The 15,121-nt window shown below is 40.2% G+C and overlaps 1 protein-coding gene across 2 annotated transcripts in view; it reads right to left on the bottom strand.

Moving 5' to 3' along the window:
* The window catches only part of TPK1 (thiamin pyrophosphokinase 1), a 307,648-nt gene that overhangs the window by 175,390 nt on the left and 117,137 nt on the right, over positions 1 to 15,121 (bottom strand). For both annotated transcript variants that reach the window (XM_054193626.1, XM_054193627.1), the window contains one exon: positions 10,719 to 10,788. In XM_054193626.1, the coding sequence (XP_054049601.1) occupies positions 10,719 to 10,788 (70 nt within the window). The remainder of the gene's footprint in view (positions 1 to 10,718; positions 10,789 to 15,121) is intronic.

The raw sequence follows: 15,121 nt of genomic DNA, 5'->3' as shown, positions 1-15,121 counted from the left end.
TTAATCTCTTCCCAATTAAGTCAACAGAAGATCCTGAATCTGTACAAAAGATGATTTGGGTCCCTATTTGGCAAGCACAGGCCTTATCTATTCCTGTGTTGTGACATCAAAGAAGAAAAACTAAGTAACACTAAAAAGAAAAAAACAAAAACCTGTGTTAAAAGCTCTGCCAAAGTTGTACAGAATCTTAGTTTCCCCTCGTTCACCAAGTGCATTTCAAAATCCCAAACAAAATCAGAACCTAATTTCTAGTAGAATCTGGATGTAGCGTGCCCACAGTGACAGACACTGGTCAGTTTTGGTTTGTTTTTTCTCTCTCTAGAATAAAACATAAATTTCAACCATGCTGAGCTGTATTCATACCCAAGTACTATTTGCCTGACCTTTTTTATTTTGCAGTCAATTTAGTTCAATATTCATTGCTACTCAGAGGAATAAAGCAGCACATCAGTCCAAACCCAATAAAAGTTGTGAGCTTTTTACTTGAGTGCATCTCTTCCTTGGTCCATTTCAGGACTTTCTTTATATAGTACATGCATATAAACCTATTTGAGCTAAAAAGAATTACTACAGAACAGACGTTTGTTTGTTCTGAATTTCAGTGGGGCCCAGCAACAGGACAAGGGGCAATGGGCACAAGCCGGAACACAGGAAATTCCATCTCAACATGAGGAAAGACTTCTTTACTTTGAGGGTGGCGGAGCACTGGAACAGGCTGCCCAGAGAGGTGGTGGAGTCTCCTTCTCTGCAGATATTCAGGACTCGCCTGGTTGCGTTCATGTGCAGCCTGCTCTAGGTGACCCTGCTCTCAGGGGGTTGGACTAGATGATCTCCAGAGGTTCCTTCCAACCCCTACCATTTTGTGATTCTGTAACATGTTCGTGATCAGGCTGTCTCACACCAGGCAGGTATTTTGATGGTATTCTGAAATTGTCATCTAACCCTTCATTTACTGCTCTCTTCTCTCACCTCCCTGAAGTTCACTCTTCTAGGTGTATCTTTGCAGTGCTAATCTGTTCTTGAGGTGCTTATATGTACACAAGTGCTTACAAAATGATAAGTTAGATGGAAAATATTTGCAAGTAAAGGCATTGCCTACAGCATACAGAACAACCTCACTCTGGTATCAGAAACCATCCTACTACCTTAACGCACATTTCGGCCCAAACACTCTCAGTTTCTTAGCTGGGCTAATGAGCCAGAGCTGAACGATGTGCTGATGCTGGTCCAGAGTTCTGCAGAGACACCAAAACCAGTTTGCAGACAGAGTCTAGACTTGCTCGTACAGAACATCCCACACAAGTAAAGAAACACCATAAGACAATTCCAGTGGAGCCCAATGCATCTCCATTTATTTTAAGACATTCTGTAACCTTGGATCCAATCTCCCTTTTACATCCTGCCACGTGATCAGACATCCTTTTGCTCAATTATTTGGGATCAGTAGGCAAGATACTTCTGTACAGATTATGCCATTTTCAACCGCCTTTTGACTATCTTCTGACATCACTGCCCCCTGTATTTTCACTTGTTATGCAAAACTATACTTCTTCCCTTGCTCTAAACTCAGAATTCTCTACATTTCTCTATAATCAACATTCATTACAGCTTTCAGGTACACTGACTCAAAATTTTTAAAAATAGTCTGCAAGTAAGAGACAGCAAATTATCTCTTTTTAAAAAATACAACTAAATCAAGGCATCAGAAGACTTTTTCTCCCCCATTTTACAAAAATAAAGCCCGGACTGGTACCTAAATAAGGCAGGTAGCACGTTGCTTGCAGAGGAGTGCGCATACCCAGGAGTGTGATTTTTCTATGATCTATGAGTCGAAGAGGAAGATTTGAGTTTCTCTGAATGTAAATGTATCCAAGAGCAGCTTTGGAGGTACCACCGTACACATTATCCATATGCTTGAGCAAATTATTTCTGGTAGCAGAACAAAACTGGCTCAGGGCTCTAACTTTTTAGCAAGGATAAATCCTCGTGTCTTCAATTACGGAATTTGTAGAGCTGCCTGGCAACCTTACCTAGTTCAACTGATTAACCGATGCTCAACCCTTCATATGGACGGGCTTTGCAACTGGTTCTGTAGCTTTTGCTCCATGGCTTGTCCTCATCAGAAGAGGTACAGAGTCCTCATCACTTGGCCCTAAATAGTTAATTTATTAACTACTCTCATTTATCAACTGTCGTAAGTACCCTGGATCATAGTTTGAGAACACAGTTCCTTGTTCTTGATAGCATTTTCTGTGAAAACAACCATGGCACAGAACATTTTAAAATGAAAAGCTGAAAGAGTCCATTTGTAAAACGGAAACACTCTTGGAATACAATTAGATTTAAAAACAAATCTTAGCAGAAGAACTAGGAAAAATAGTTTAAAGATAAATGGATTTATATTTTAAGGTTTTACTTCTCATTATATTCTATAAGGCATAAAGTCCCCCATTTGCAAGCTACTGACTTCAGTAACACTAAATTTAAACAGATTTGAAGTATACAATTATCTGTTCTCAAAATAAAGGTGCCCATTTGAATGCAAATTGTTAAAAGTCAGAACTTCTGGCTTTCGCATATTTATAAAAAGAGAGCAGAGTCTACTGAAGAAAGAGAATAGGAAAGAAAACCAAAAAAACCCATCCAGAATATGTTTACGCTCCAACAACCACTAATAAGTTTACTGAAAGAGCATTTTAGAGACAGCAAAAACGAATCTGAATAATTTATCTATGGGTGTTATTTGTGTTCAGTCTCATTATGTAATATTCCGTAATTTGAAGTCACCTGGAAGGGATTATATCCACTCTCTCCAGGAATCTTCTAGACTGTGAAAAAAAATAGCCAAAAAAGCAAACAGGTGCTATAGCACTAGTAATCCCTCCCTAAATCTCTGAAGGGCATCAGCGCAGATCAGTCAACTTCAAGGTCATTTATTAACATTCATTTTAAAGCACTGGTAGCACGTGCATTTCGGTGCTCCCAGACTGAACGCTGACCTCGGCATTCCTCTCAGTCTTAACAGAGCTTCTTTCAAATCTAAGCTCGCGCTTGCCATGTTCAATATAAAGTTCATATTTTAAATTTTAAATGCCAAAGACTATACAGCAAAGACCTAGCCCTGTTCAAGGCTTGTAAGAACTTCATAGTTTTGCTTTGTTTCAAACACAGGAAAACTCCCACCCCCCAGCCTGCCCCAAACACTTGTAAAAAGTATTGCTCCATAAAGGCAGTGCCTGCCTAATCCTTCATTTCTATTGATATTCAGAGATCCAAAAGAAACACAGGCATACATTGCACCCTAACGCCACACACAGAGCCAGCTTTCCCTGGATCCTGAGAATTACTCCTTAGGCACAATGAACCAAAACACTATAAAGTGCAGAGCGCTCTTAGGCCAGCTCAGGAGTCTTTCCCAAGCTGCTTTTTCCAGCGGTGACTCAATGCACAGATATTTTATCACTACAAAGTCCTAACTTCTAGCATCGGGGTGGCCATAAATGATTTTTACCATGTCATAAAGCCAGAAATCACCCAGATGGCGATGACATTCCTCTACTTACAGTACGCTAGGGGCACAGATACAGCTATTTGAAGAAGAAGCTGAAGCAATACAAACCCTCTGATTGGGAGACCTGGGATTAACAGAAACTGTCCCTATATTCTCCTTTCCTCAGCCACTTTTTTTTCCCCTGTATTTTCCAGAAGTACTGTTCTGGACAAATCATGACCCTTTATTTTCCTAGTTGTCAATTATACCTTGGCTTGTAGTGCTCTTACTGGGATAGCACAGTTTTATGGGCAGAGCACCTCACTGGCTCGAAGTGTCGAACTGTCCATCTGTTTTGTATTTGCTCATCACTCCATCTGCCTGCACCTTTGTCCTGGTCCTTCCCATCTACTTCTTAACAAGATCAGGAGGATCATTCCAGAAAAGCAGAGTCTCACACTTCAGTCTGTTGATGTAGCTAAAACAACAGGGTCCTAATGCTGTGTTTGAATGTTTTGAGGTATCAAAAAAAAACCCCAAACAACAACCAAGAAAAACCCCCAGAAAATCTGTGGATTTATGCCAAAATGTGCAGGTACCTGGAGTGCGAATGGAGATCAAGTCTGCCTCCACCTAGGATCTATTATTCCTTCTTAAATACTGATTTCAGGAGGAATGATATCTAATTCTTTTATAGGCTCAGCTTTTAATAAGGAAATATCAGAAACTCTGATGAGAACACATGAACGAGGACAAGGCATTTTAGCCCTCCTAAAGGGCTATTTGCCCACATTTTAAAGGTGACTGACTGAGAATCTGAGATGATATAGTAACTCAATGGATGACTTTGAGCAAACCGAGAACAAAACAAAGGTCTTGATTCACAGTTCTCCATTTTAACCAGCAGAAAATACTCTCACTTTTACTCTAGATGAAACCTGGTACATCTACTTCTGCCACTTGTGAATCATATCTAGAAGTTCTATCTTGTCCATTTTCTGTTATGGTTTCTGGAATATAGTAGTAACTACAATTAGAAGCACCTCCAAGTAAACCTAGCTGTAAAACAGCTTTTACAGCTGATTGCTGGTGTCTCCCTCAAAATATATCTCCACTTTGCGTGACCTGCAAAACAGTACTTCTGCCCCTCCTAAAATTCTCAAGTGAACCTGAACTATGGCTATGGAACTGCCAGGTTTTTCCTTTATAGCATCTGATGACTAATTGAATAGAAATAAAGCACCACAGTGACTGAGTCAATAACTGCAGAAAAATACATACTCCTGGTCTGGTTTTATACTGCTGTTTACTATCAAGAGGAACCCAGCACTAAAAAAAGAAGCACCAATGATTTTCACCTCCATCATTTCTGTGAACATTTGATTCAAAGACCAAATAAGCCTGATACGCCTAGTGATGCTACTGCCCTAATACTTTCAGGAAATACCTCCCAATACAGGAAGCTAATCTTGGTTTAAATTGAGGACTGAATCTATCAGCATCTTCTGATACTCAACTCTTTGATATCTCAACTCTTCACTGTTGCCGAAACAAACTTTGAATTATATTTACAGTGCACGGCTACTGGAATTAAAAGGTATTTGAAAATGTAATCGAGTGAAAGTAATTAAATTGAAGACAGAAATGAAAAAAGCAAAAACTAGATTATCTTAATGTATCTTGAGAATTTCTCATCTGCACTACCTGAAACAAACACATTATGTAACTCCAAATGGATTCACGTTTCCAAACACTGAGAGATAAGTTGCTTTGTTTTTTTGAAATCTATTGATGCCCGGCAGTTTTCTACAGTAAGACAGGACTTAAAAATGGATCCCAAGTTAGGTATTTCCTAAAGGAGCAGACTGTGGATAGGGATGGGTTTTCTGAACACTCCTGCAGAATTTATTAGGATAAACTCAAGATCCTGATTTTGATCTTTAAACACTGCTACAGTTTTTAGGTGAGGCAAAAATGTCTGATGTAAAAGATTTCCTTAAGCCACTTGACAAATAAAGCACTGCCTCAGCTTTCAGCTGTCTTGGCTTTCAGACTGTAATCCCTCAATTCAAAGAACTCTTCACCACCAGCAGCAACAAGAAAGCCATTTCAAACAGCTTTGACCTCACAGTTTCAGAGGCAATTTTTTTAAAAAAACATTACTGAAACATATCCTTATATCAACATTAATAAAGCAAAACTTTCACATGTATAACTATCTCACATCCTCCACAAAACATAAAATGAATAGATTTTAAAGACCGAAGACCACTGTACTCTTCTAGTATAGATCTGTACTCAGAAAAACTCATTCAGTGTTTTCTGCATCAGTGCCCTAAATTTTGCCTGAATATAAGATAGCTTAAAAACAATATCCAGTTTAATCTAAAGAGTTCAAGCAAAGAATTCCTCTCAACCCTACATTAAGCTACATCAATGGCTAATTACCTTCATAAGTACCCTATTTCTAATCCAATATGGAACACAGTGAAGTATACAGGAATTTTTCACTCTATAATCCTATTAGTGACCCACTTTTCCGTGAGTAGAAGGTTATTCAGGAAACAAGACAAAAGATCTCATTTTACATATGGGTATTGCTAGCTGTTGCCCTGCTATTTTAGGTTTTTTTTTTAAATGATCTTGACAATGGAGACAGTGGTTTCTAAGATTAGGCAAATTCAGTGTAAATTATAGCCAACAGAACTAGACAAAAAAGGAAGACCGGACGGCTAGTGAATTGGCACAATTAACCCTCACTAATTGCCAAAATGCACACACGAAGCTGTCAAAATATACAGACAATTCCACTATGAGTTATCTTTCCACCTTTCACACAAGATTTTTTGAGGTCCATGCTTGAAATTTAGCAGATACATCAACTGTTTACAAAATTTGTTCAAACACACACGTAGAACTTCTTGGAGCTGCGTCCCTGCATGTCTAGTTCTGAGAAGAATTATATAGTAGCAAGTGAATTTTCGTGCATCACCTAAGTTCACCTCACACACGTTTTACATGTAGAAAATGCTACATCAAAATACACAACCATTCCTCAGTTTAACTGCTACTCTTGTACTTCATGCAGTTCACAGAAAGAAACTGGATATGTAGCGAGTGATGTTCTTAGTGACTGTAGGCAACCCATCTCATGACATCCAGTAAGCCTGATATACTGAAATAGTAAACAGAACCCCAGAAAGCCAGTATTTTTTATGATAGGATTTTCCTTCCTCTTATACAGCACATCACTTCCCTCTTTGACCTGAAGCTCTTCACGTTGCACAACCCGAGTACACAATGGATTTCACATCTCCCCAGAAAACAGCATCTGAGACACAAGTAATAATGATTGTTTTTACAGGTGCCAATACGATGATAGTTTTGGATGCAACTTCACCTTCATGTACCCTAAAGCCAGTGACACACAGGTTAATCGATGCCTTCAAATTTAATCAGAAGGTGTTGAGAAAGAAGTTGTGTAGTGTGATACAGAAAAGCAACAACCTAACTCTGAAGTGGATAACAGTGCTTCATAGCGAGTCAGGGGAAATACACAACAGGATAGGCAACGCAGACAGAATAAGGCAGAGCAAAAAACCCATGAAGATCGCTAACTCACCTTTAACTCTGATTCGCTGCAAATGTTTAGCAATCAAGAACGGTTTAGCAGTAATCTGTATTTGTAAGTGGGAACTGTTGTTTACAAAGAAAAAATATAGTCTAAGGAAAATAGCTTTTCAGGGCTGTAGGGCCAGAGAAAGAAAAGCAACAGAGCACACGAGTCCGTCCCTTCTTCCCACCTGCCTTTCCTCGGTCTCCAACACTGACGTGTCCCAAGGACGGGCCTCTGCATGGAAAAGTTATAATCCTGCCCCTTTTGTTACTCTTCCTACCCCTCCTGCTCTAGGAAGGTAATTTGCTTCAACACATCATTGAAAAAAACACCATGATTTCTCCTCACTAGTAGTCACAAAAATGAAGGTTTTCTTGGGTTGATTTGTTTACTTGTTTTTAAACAAGAATAACTGCAATTCAGATTTGTTTTGCTAGTTTTTAGAGAAACTGAGGGGGAAACCAAAAAAACACATCATAAAAATGACACCACAAACACAGATGAAGACGCATAACGTCTTACCTGTGTTAATCTCATGACCTGAAGCCATGCTGCTAAGCCAGCCTGCACCAGTGCTGTAGAGAGGAAGGTGAGAGCTTCCTTTGCTTGATGGGAAAAGGTGAACCACTCAAGCCCAGAAACATGTCAAGTCAAGTCAAGACACTGGTGGAGAAAAGAGGAAACCGATGGAGGCAGGAAATGGAGGGCCCTTGAATCTGCTCTTGCTGCTTTCATTCAACAGCACAGGCCGACTTAACATGAGAAGCACGTTAAAGAATTGTTCATCACTCGGTAAGTCTCCTGCAGAGCTTCTTGCCTCGCTTCAGCCACAGCACTTTAAGATAGATGTGAACTAACTGAAGAGAGGCGAATAAGAGCAATAAGAAAGGATGACCAATAAAGACAGACCAAACAAGCCGGGCATATTTTAGCCAAAGCAGAGGAAGCTGGATGTGGTGGTGGTGGGGGGGTGCTCCTACTTGGAGATTTCCAAGAACCAGCTAACTAGGTATGCATCAGGAACAGAACAGATGGGTTTTTCTTGAAGGACATGGACCTGTTGGAACGGGTCCAATGGAGGGCCACAAAAATGATCAGAGGGCTGGAGCACCTCTGCTATGAGGACAGGCTGAGAGAGTTGGGGTTGTTCAGCCTGGAGAAGAGAAGGCTCCGGGGAGACCTTAGAGCAGCCTTCCAGTACCTAAAGGGGGCCGACAGAAAGGATGGGGAGGGACTCTTTATCAGGGAGTGCAATGATAGGACATGGGGTAACGGTTTCAAGCTGAAAGAGGGTAGATCTAGATTAGATATTAGGAAGAAATTCTTTCCTGTGAGGGTGGTGAGGCACTGGAACAGGTTGCCCAGGGAAGCTGTGGATGCCCCATCCCTGGAAGTGTTCAAGGCCAGGCTGGATGGGGCTTTGAGCAGCCTGGTCTAGTGGGAGGTGTCCCTGCCCATGGCAAGGGGGTTGGAACTAGATGATCTTTAAGTTCCCTTCCAACTCAAAACTTTCTGCGATTCTGTGTCTTCACCTTAAAGCAGAGGGAAAGAAGGATGGAACTCTTGAGGTCATTTCTAGCCCTATATTTTTCTAGGATTTGGAAATGGACCCTTCAAAATAGCAACTACTACTTCACTTATCTCCAAAGGAAGACAGCCCTATAACAATCCCATATTGCAAACTGTCCTTTTCCCAGAGTGTTATAACTTATGCCCATTCTAAAAGATTCTTCACACTGACAGAGCTGCAGAAAGACACTTTGGTCTCACTGAGAATAAAGCCCAAAATATCAATCAAGTTCTTTATTTGTATCTCTTGGGTATAATAATCTCTCTAGAATTAAAGGACTGTAGTTTTTACGTTTTGATACAACACAATTAGCAAGCTGGGCTTTGAATAAAATAGAGTTTTAAACAGAAGGTTAAGATAGCATTAAAAAAATTATTAGCATGTCAGTAGAGTCTGAGCAGACAGCTCTTTAACAACATTGGACAGGGAATTTAAGGGAAAATACTTCAGAGAAGTAAATGAATATTCTTTCCAGCAGAATGATTTTTTAAAAGACAAAAATCAAAATTATGCAGGTCTTTTTTTTTGTTTCAAAAGAATCACTTTGAAGGTAAAATATATCTACCCAAAGCAATTAAGATGAGAAGAAGAAGAAAGATAGAGAAAAAGAATACTCCAAGGGCCAAGCATGTAAGACTAAAAGAACTATTCAGTCAAGGTATAATCATCCATTTTCCCCTGAATTATATTTATTTAATGTGAACATAAAGGCATGCAGAAGAGATGAATGGGTTACAGGAGAAGGCAAAACGGGAGCTCTAAAATGTTGTTCTTTGTAAAGCATCACCATTATCAAAGATAACTGCTTACTGCAAGTCAAACAGATTTCTGTTTGAATTCAAGGTTAAGTTATGCATGGCTCTGTGAGCAACTACTAGGAGAAGAGAAATAGAAAATTACAGAAGGAATACTTCTGCAACAGTTAGTAGTGCTTGACAGACTCCAGTCCCAGTTTCAGCAGTTGTAGATCTCAGCCATCAAAATTCTCACAGGGGACAAACGAAAAAAAATTAAGTTAACTTTTACTTTAAGACTACAGTCTTTCTTTCTAACTCCGGTCTTTACTTTGAAGGACAGAAAGAAACCAAGCTTCCCCTGGCCTCTGTCATACACTTGCCATGAGATGAAACGCAAAATATGTATCAGATTTTGCGGTATGAACAAAATTGTTTAGAAGTTTGTAAGTTCTACCAAATACCTGTCTCATTCTTCACCTCAATAGTCAGGGTTTAAAAGCATTTATTTGCTTTTATTAAGCTATTTATTTATTAATTCTTGCTCAAAATAACTGAAAGTCCTAAAGACAAGCACAGAGGATCTCTAGTTACCGCAGATTGTACAGCGTTCCATGTTTCCTCTACAAAAATGAGAAACCACTTCAATGCAGAAACCTGGGATATTTTACAATTTTAAATACCATTAAAGAAAACAAGGACATATTCTCTTTCCAGTCGTATTTCCTCACCTAGCATATACATTTATACATAATCACCGTACTTGCCTTTGGTCACGTATGATGCCCTGACGCTAACTTAGAAATAAGTCAGAAAGAAAAGTAGACTTCCTATTTTATTACCTATCTCACTTCACAAAGCAAACAGATTTCTTCTAAGGCCTCACAAGAGGAATGAAGAGGACATACTTTGTTTCAGCTCCTGGTGAGAGGCATCAGATGTTCCTCTACTCAACCCTTGCTAGGGCCACAGCTAGTTTTTTCAGAGGCTGCATCAAAGGCCTAGCTTTAGGGATGCATAAAATAAGACAGACCGAGAGCAAAGCTTTCAAGAGCAAAAAAGACCAGCGCGCTTAAAGGAAAAAAAAAAAAAAGGTATTTCAGGCTACCTGTGTGTTTTTAAAAATTGTAGCTGGGAATAAAAACTAAAGGTAACATGAATAATACATCATCATACCTGCCACAGTTCATTAAATACCATGCACAGAGCAGGCAGCTACTTCAGTAACTGAACAGATCTTGTTCCTCCATACTTTACTTTCATTAAGAAGAGATGATTTCAATGACTTCGAGTGTATTGTTACCGTACCTGTCCTGGCTTCCTTCTGTGAAGTGATAGAGACGATTGGCACCTCCGTCAGCACAAGCTCTCAGCGCAGCTGCAAGTGAAGAAACAGAACATCAGCGTATTGGCATTATAAACCAAACACCACAACCAGTTACTCCATTACTGACATTTCTGTGTAAACTCAAGTGTTCATTGCAGTATAGGGAATAAACTAGAGATCACATATGGCTTTCAGCTTCCTATACTTGACTACTTCCCTTGTTTTTCTATACAGACATTTGAACTGTTTTTATCAGACTAGTGCCAATCTTCATCTGACTGTGTCACTGTACTTTCCAAATAGCTTATTTCTATCCATCCTAACCTACTGGCCAGTCAGCTTAAACTACACGGGGAGCAAGTATTCAAAACCTGAAAAGAGTCCACCCTCCACATATGGGCAGGTACTCGTCTGAACAAGTGGGAACTTGCACCTTAAACCTAGCAATCTTCTCAGCCAGCCAAAAAGTTCACAATGGTGGCTCTATAATGAGATGCATAAAAAAACTGGGAGAGAAAAAAAAAAAAAACCAACACAGTGAGGCATGAGAATATCTGTTTTCTCTTCCCCCCGCCCCATGACACAAAAATGATAACTCTACTACAGTTTCTATACTGTTCCACAGACTGTTTGAATCATCTGATATAAAGCAGGTGGGTTAGGTCTTGGGTTTAAATCTTGACCTATCCTGGTACAAAAGGAACAAAACCACAATAATTGTCAGTGCTTCCACATAACTTGGGGACCGCAAAGGCCACAATGTCGCTAATTTCAATTGATTTAAACAAGCACAGACATGCTGTTCTCTTTTGATTCCTTCGTTTATACAGACTTTAGTCGGAGAAAAAAGACTAACACTGTTATCACAAAATCAGATATAAATTGGTATTTTATTATAACCATCCCTATTAATCATCATTTAACTAACACACAGTTCTTTCATGAGATTTTTAGAATATGATAGGCTGTATTAAAGATTGAAAATGACCATCTTGTCTTAGCAGTCTTTATCAGTTTTGCTCTGAGATGCACGAGTCAGATAACCGCAGCATGCAAGATAGAAGTTGTCACTTCTACACTAGAGCAGAGTGTTCCTTCCAGGTCTGTGGGCAAAGAGAGACCGACTGGAGAGGGCTGAAAGTCAATAGCATTGGGGGGAGGAGGGGAAAGGAAAAAAGAGGAGAGACAAAGAAAAGGAACAGCCTGACCAAGTTTTGGAAAAAAGATATAAACAATCAGATCAGGCACTTCCTGCTGCTGAGAATCCAATTTTCAGCTAAAGCCTCTTTGCTTTGGTGTTTATTTCTCAGTCAGAACCACCTCTCAGCAGTGACACAAACGTACATTTTTCCTCTTCGCACTCATTAGGTGGGCAATCCGCCTCTCCCCCTAGCTTAGCCTTCAACTCAGCCAGCCTGTACAAACTGGGACAACAAAGTTCATCTCTATATCTGCTCTCATCTTTAAGGCATTCTTTCTTACTTGGCTGCTCAACTCCTACCACAGGGAATGTTCTATATGGGTCTATCCACCGCGTAGTACCATGCGACCTCAGCTGAGGCTTTTTGGAAAAAAAGAAGAAATCAGGGCAGCACAAAAGCTACCAGTTCATCACGGGTAGCTTTGGGTGCAGCAGCTTTTTACCTGCAGGCTGCAAGAACGTGCAGGGCAGGAGAACTAGCGTTGCACTCCTCTGTATCTCTTCTAGCATTGCTCCTGCTCCAGTGACCCCTCTTCCCTCTTGCCCATAGCGTTACCGTACCCACTGTGGTAAGCATGACCTCTCTCAGCCTTCTTGTGCAGACCGTGCTCTTCTCTGTCTCCTTATCCTACTTTGCCCACTCCTTCCAGCCACCATCCCAACCAATATGAACGAGCCAAGGTCAAGTAGATTTGATCCTGACAAATCTTATTTCTAAATTATGGTAGCTGGCCAGCCACCATACAATGGCGATTCACTGCTTCAGGCTCTTGTTACGTTCCTCACCTATCCTGATGAATATAAACATCACGAAGAACATCCTTTGCCCCAGCCTGGGTTTGACTGGAAGCTTTTAACTTCTCCTCTCACTTGAGGTTACAGCTGAAACTGGATTAATGTAATTCCTTTCGCCTGGGCATATTTGTTAAGGTCTCTCAGGAAGTTCAGCTCACACAGAATTTAGTAATGGTCCATTGCAAGAAGAGCGTGTAATATCTGTCCTTAAATTAGCTATCTGGGACATCGGTTTATTTAGCAGATATAAGGCATCTAAGCAAGGCCTAGGACCTAGGCGGTTACAGAATCCTTTCTCTCCCCTTGAGCTACGAAACCAATTCATCAGTTGAGACACTCTTTATAACCAAAACCGTAAGAATGCTGCAGAAAAATTATTTTCTAACTTCAGGTACAGAACCTGCCTAAAGGGTGCTTCCCTGGCCAAAGACAGCCCCAGCATTATCCTTCTGAGAACAGTGATTGTTAAATCTATTCCCACACATTTTGAACATATAGGTGGCTTATGACTTCTGGGGAAAAAAAGAAGGGATGAGATACAGAAAAAGAGAGATAATTATCTGTCTCAATTACTTTAAGACAGCCAGAGCCTTAACTGTTGTAAATTATCTCGATGGATTTACCACAAGTTAAGACTGGTCTGCTACTCCAGGTGATTTTATTATTTTAAAAGCACGTAACTGAAACAAACAAAACAAACTGAGTAAGTATTACAGAACAAACCAGTCTTCAATAGGGAGTTACTATCTGATGTCTCAAAACAAAATAGTTGCCTTATATCACTGAGATTTAAAGCTATCCCTCACATATTTATTCTTATAAATAAAAATAAATAATAATTTTTAAAAATTTTAACTCCAGCTACATCGTAAAGTTATTTAGAGAAACTATTTATGAGGTACTGATCCTTTACTGGCAAGCTAATAACTTATATTGGAATGAACCAAAGCCCCAGGTGCTTTAAGTAACTAGCAGGTAATTAACTCATTGGCTGGAGGCCAGTGAATCATATTATTTCTACAGCTATGAACAAAGCCTTGCTTGATAAAAAGTAATGATATATATTACCTGGAAGAACATGTATCATTATTGTCTGGAAGTGTTTAAGGAGATAGTCAGCAATTCTAAGCTTACGGTTCAGATGGAAAATTCTCTATGAAAAGATAATAGAAACTGATTTTATACAGTGCCTTTTATATTAGAGACAAAATTGCTTTACAAACAACAATTTGGCCAAGTTGCAGCATGGCAACTGCGTAGGCAAATCTAGCAGTCTCTAGGCACTTTGCAACAGCTCACACAAAACCTCATTAATTATTTCAGCAGAAACTGAAGGACTGAACAAGGCTGGGGCTTTGTTTTGCTCGGCATAGCGAAGAGAGAGAGACATTCTTCCAAGAAGTTTACGATTTAAAGATTAAAAAAAACAAATGAAAAGGTGAAAAGTGACACAGAGAGATGAAATGTTAATGGTCACACCTGGGTGAAAGGCAAGTTACCTTCCAGAGCAACCAAAATGCACGTCAGGACTTGTGGAGGGACAAATATCTTAAATGGTCAGCCAGAACACAAGAAGGTCTGGCACACACCTTCTCTTCTGTCCCATTATTGGGGACCCCTCAAATTTGCCAGGTGTGGTGCACATGGAACTAGTCTCTAGCTCGTGTAAGTCAGAAAGAACAAAGTCAACATAGACATTATCTACAGGCTTTTTGCTAATCCTGCCTCCATGAGATGAGCCAGACTAAGGAATGGTCGTCCAAGTAGCTCACTGAGCTCTGATGGGTCAAGGAGGACTAACACCTCCAGCAAAGACTCTGTGATGTGCAATTGGGAACAGCAGCTTTTTTCAACCAGCACAACTGGAAGCAGAGGAGACCTGTGCCCTTGGCCAGCTTGCTCAGCTGGAGAGGCCAAAGGTACCGTTTCATGCTTTTGTTATCAGAAGAGATGACACTAGGAGCACGAGGGTGCAAGTGCGCCACAGCGCTAGCTCAGTGTGTGAACCTGCACTCCTTGGCGTTACCACAAAGCACAATTTCTCCTACCTGAATATTCTGTGTTAAGCTCCGCTCCTCATCAACAGCTCCGTCTGTCAAATTACCACCTTTTCTATCTGTCAAATTCCTTTCTGATATCACTCCAGTGCCATTCAGTGAACCAGGGAACGGAGAGAGAACCGAAAAATCAACCGTTTCATTGTGCTGCTTAGTGGAAGAGTGGAGAAGGGGGAACTCAATGCCACTGCCAATAATTGCTACCCAAGTTACTGCACTGGGAGCAACATTATGATCAGTCCAGCAGTATTTGAAATTACGGCAACAGTAAATACCCTTTAGCTCCACCTGTGCTGAGGAAGAGTTACGTCAAGAGCATATTATCAACCCA

Source organism: Rissa tridactyla, chromosome 2 (genome assembly GCF_028500815.1).
Source record: "Rissa tridactyla isolate bRisTri1 chromosome 2, bRisTri1.patW.cur.20221130, whole genome shotgun sequence".
Taxonomy (NCBI): Eukaryota; Metazoa; Chordata; class Aves; order Charadriiformes; family Laridae; genus Rissa; species Rissa tridactyla.
The sequence above is the reverse complement of the archived record's forward strand: the minus strand, read 5'-3'. Positions and strand labels throughout refer to the sequence as shown.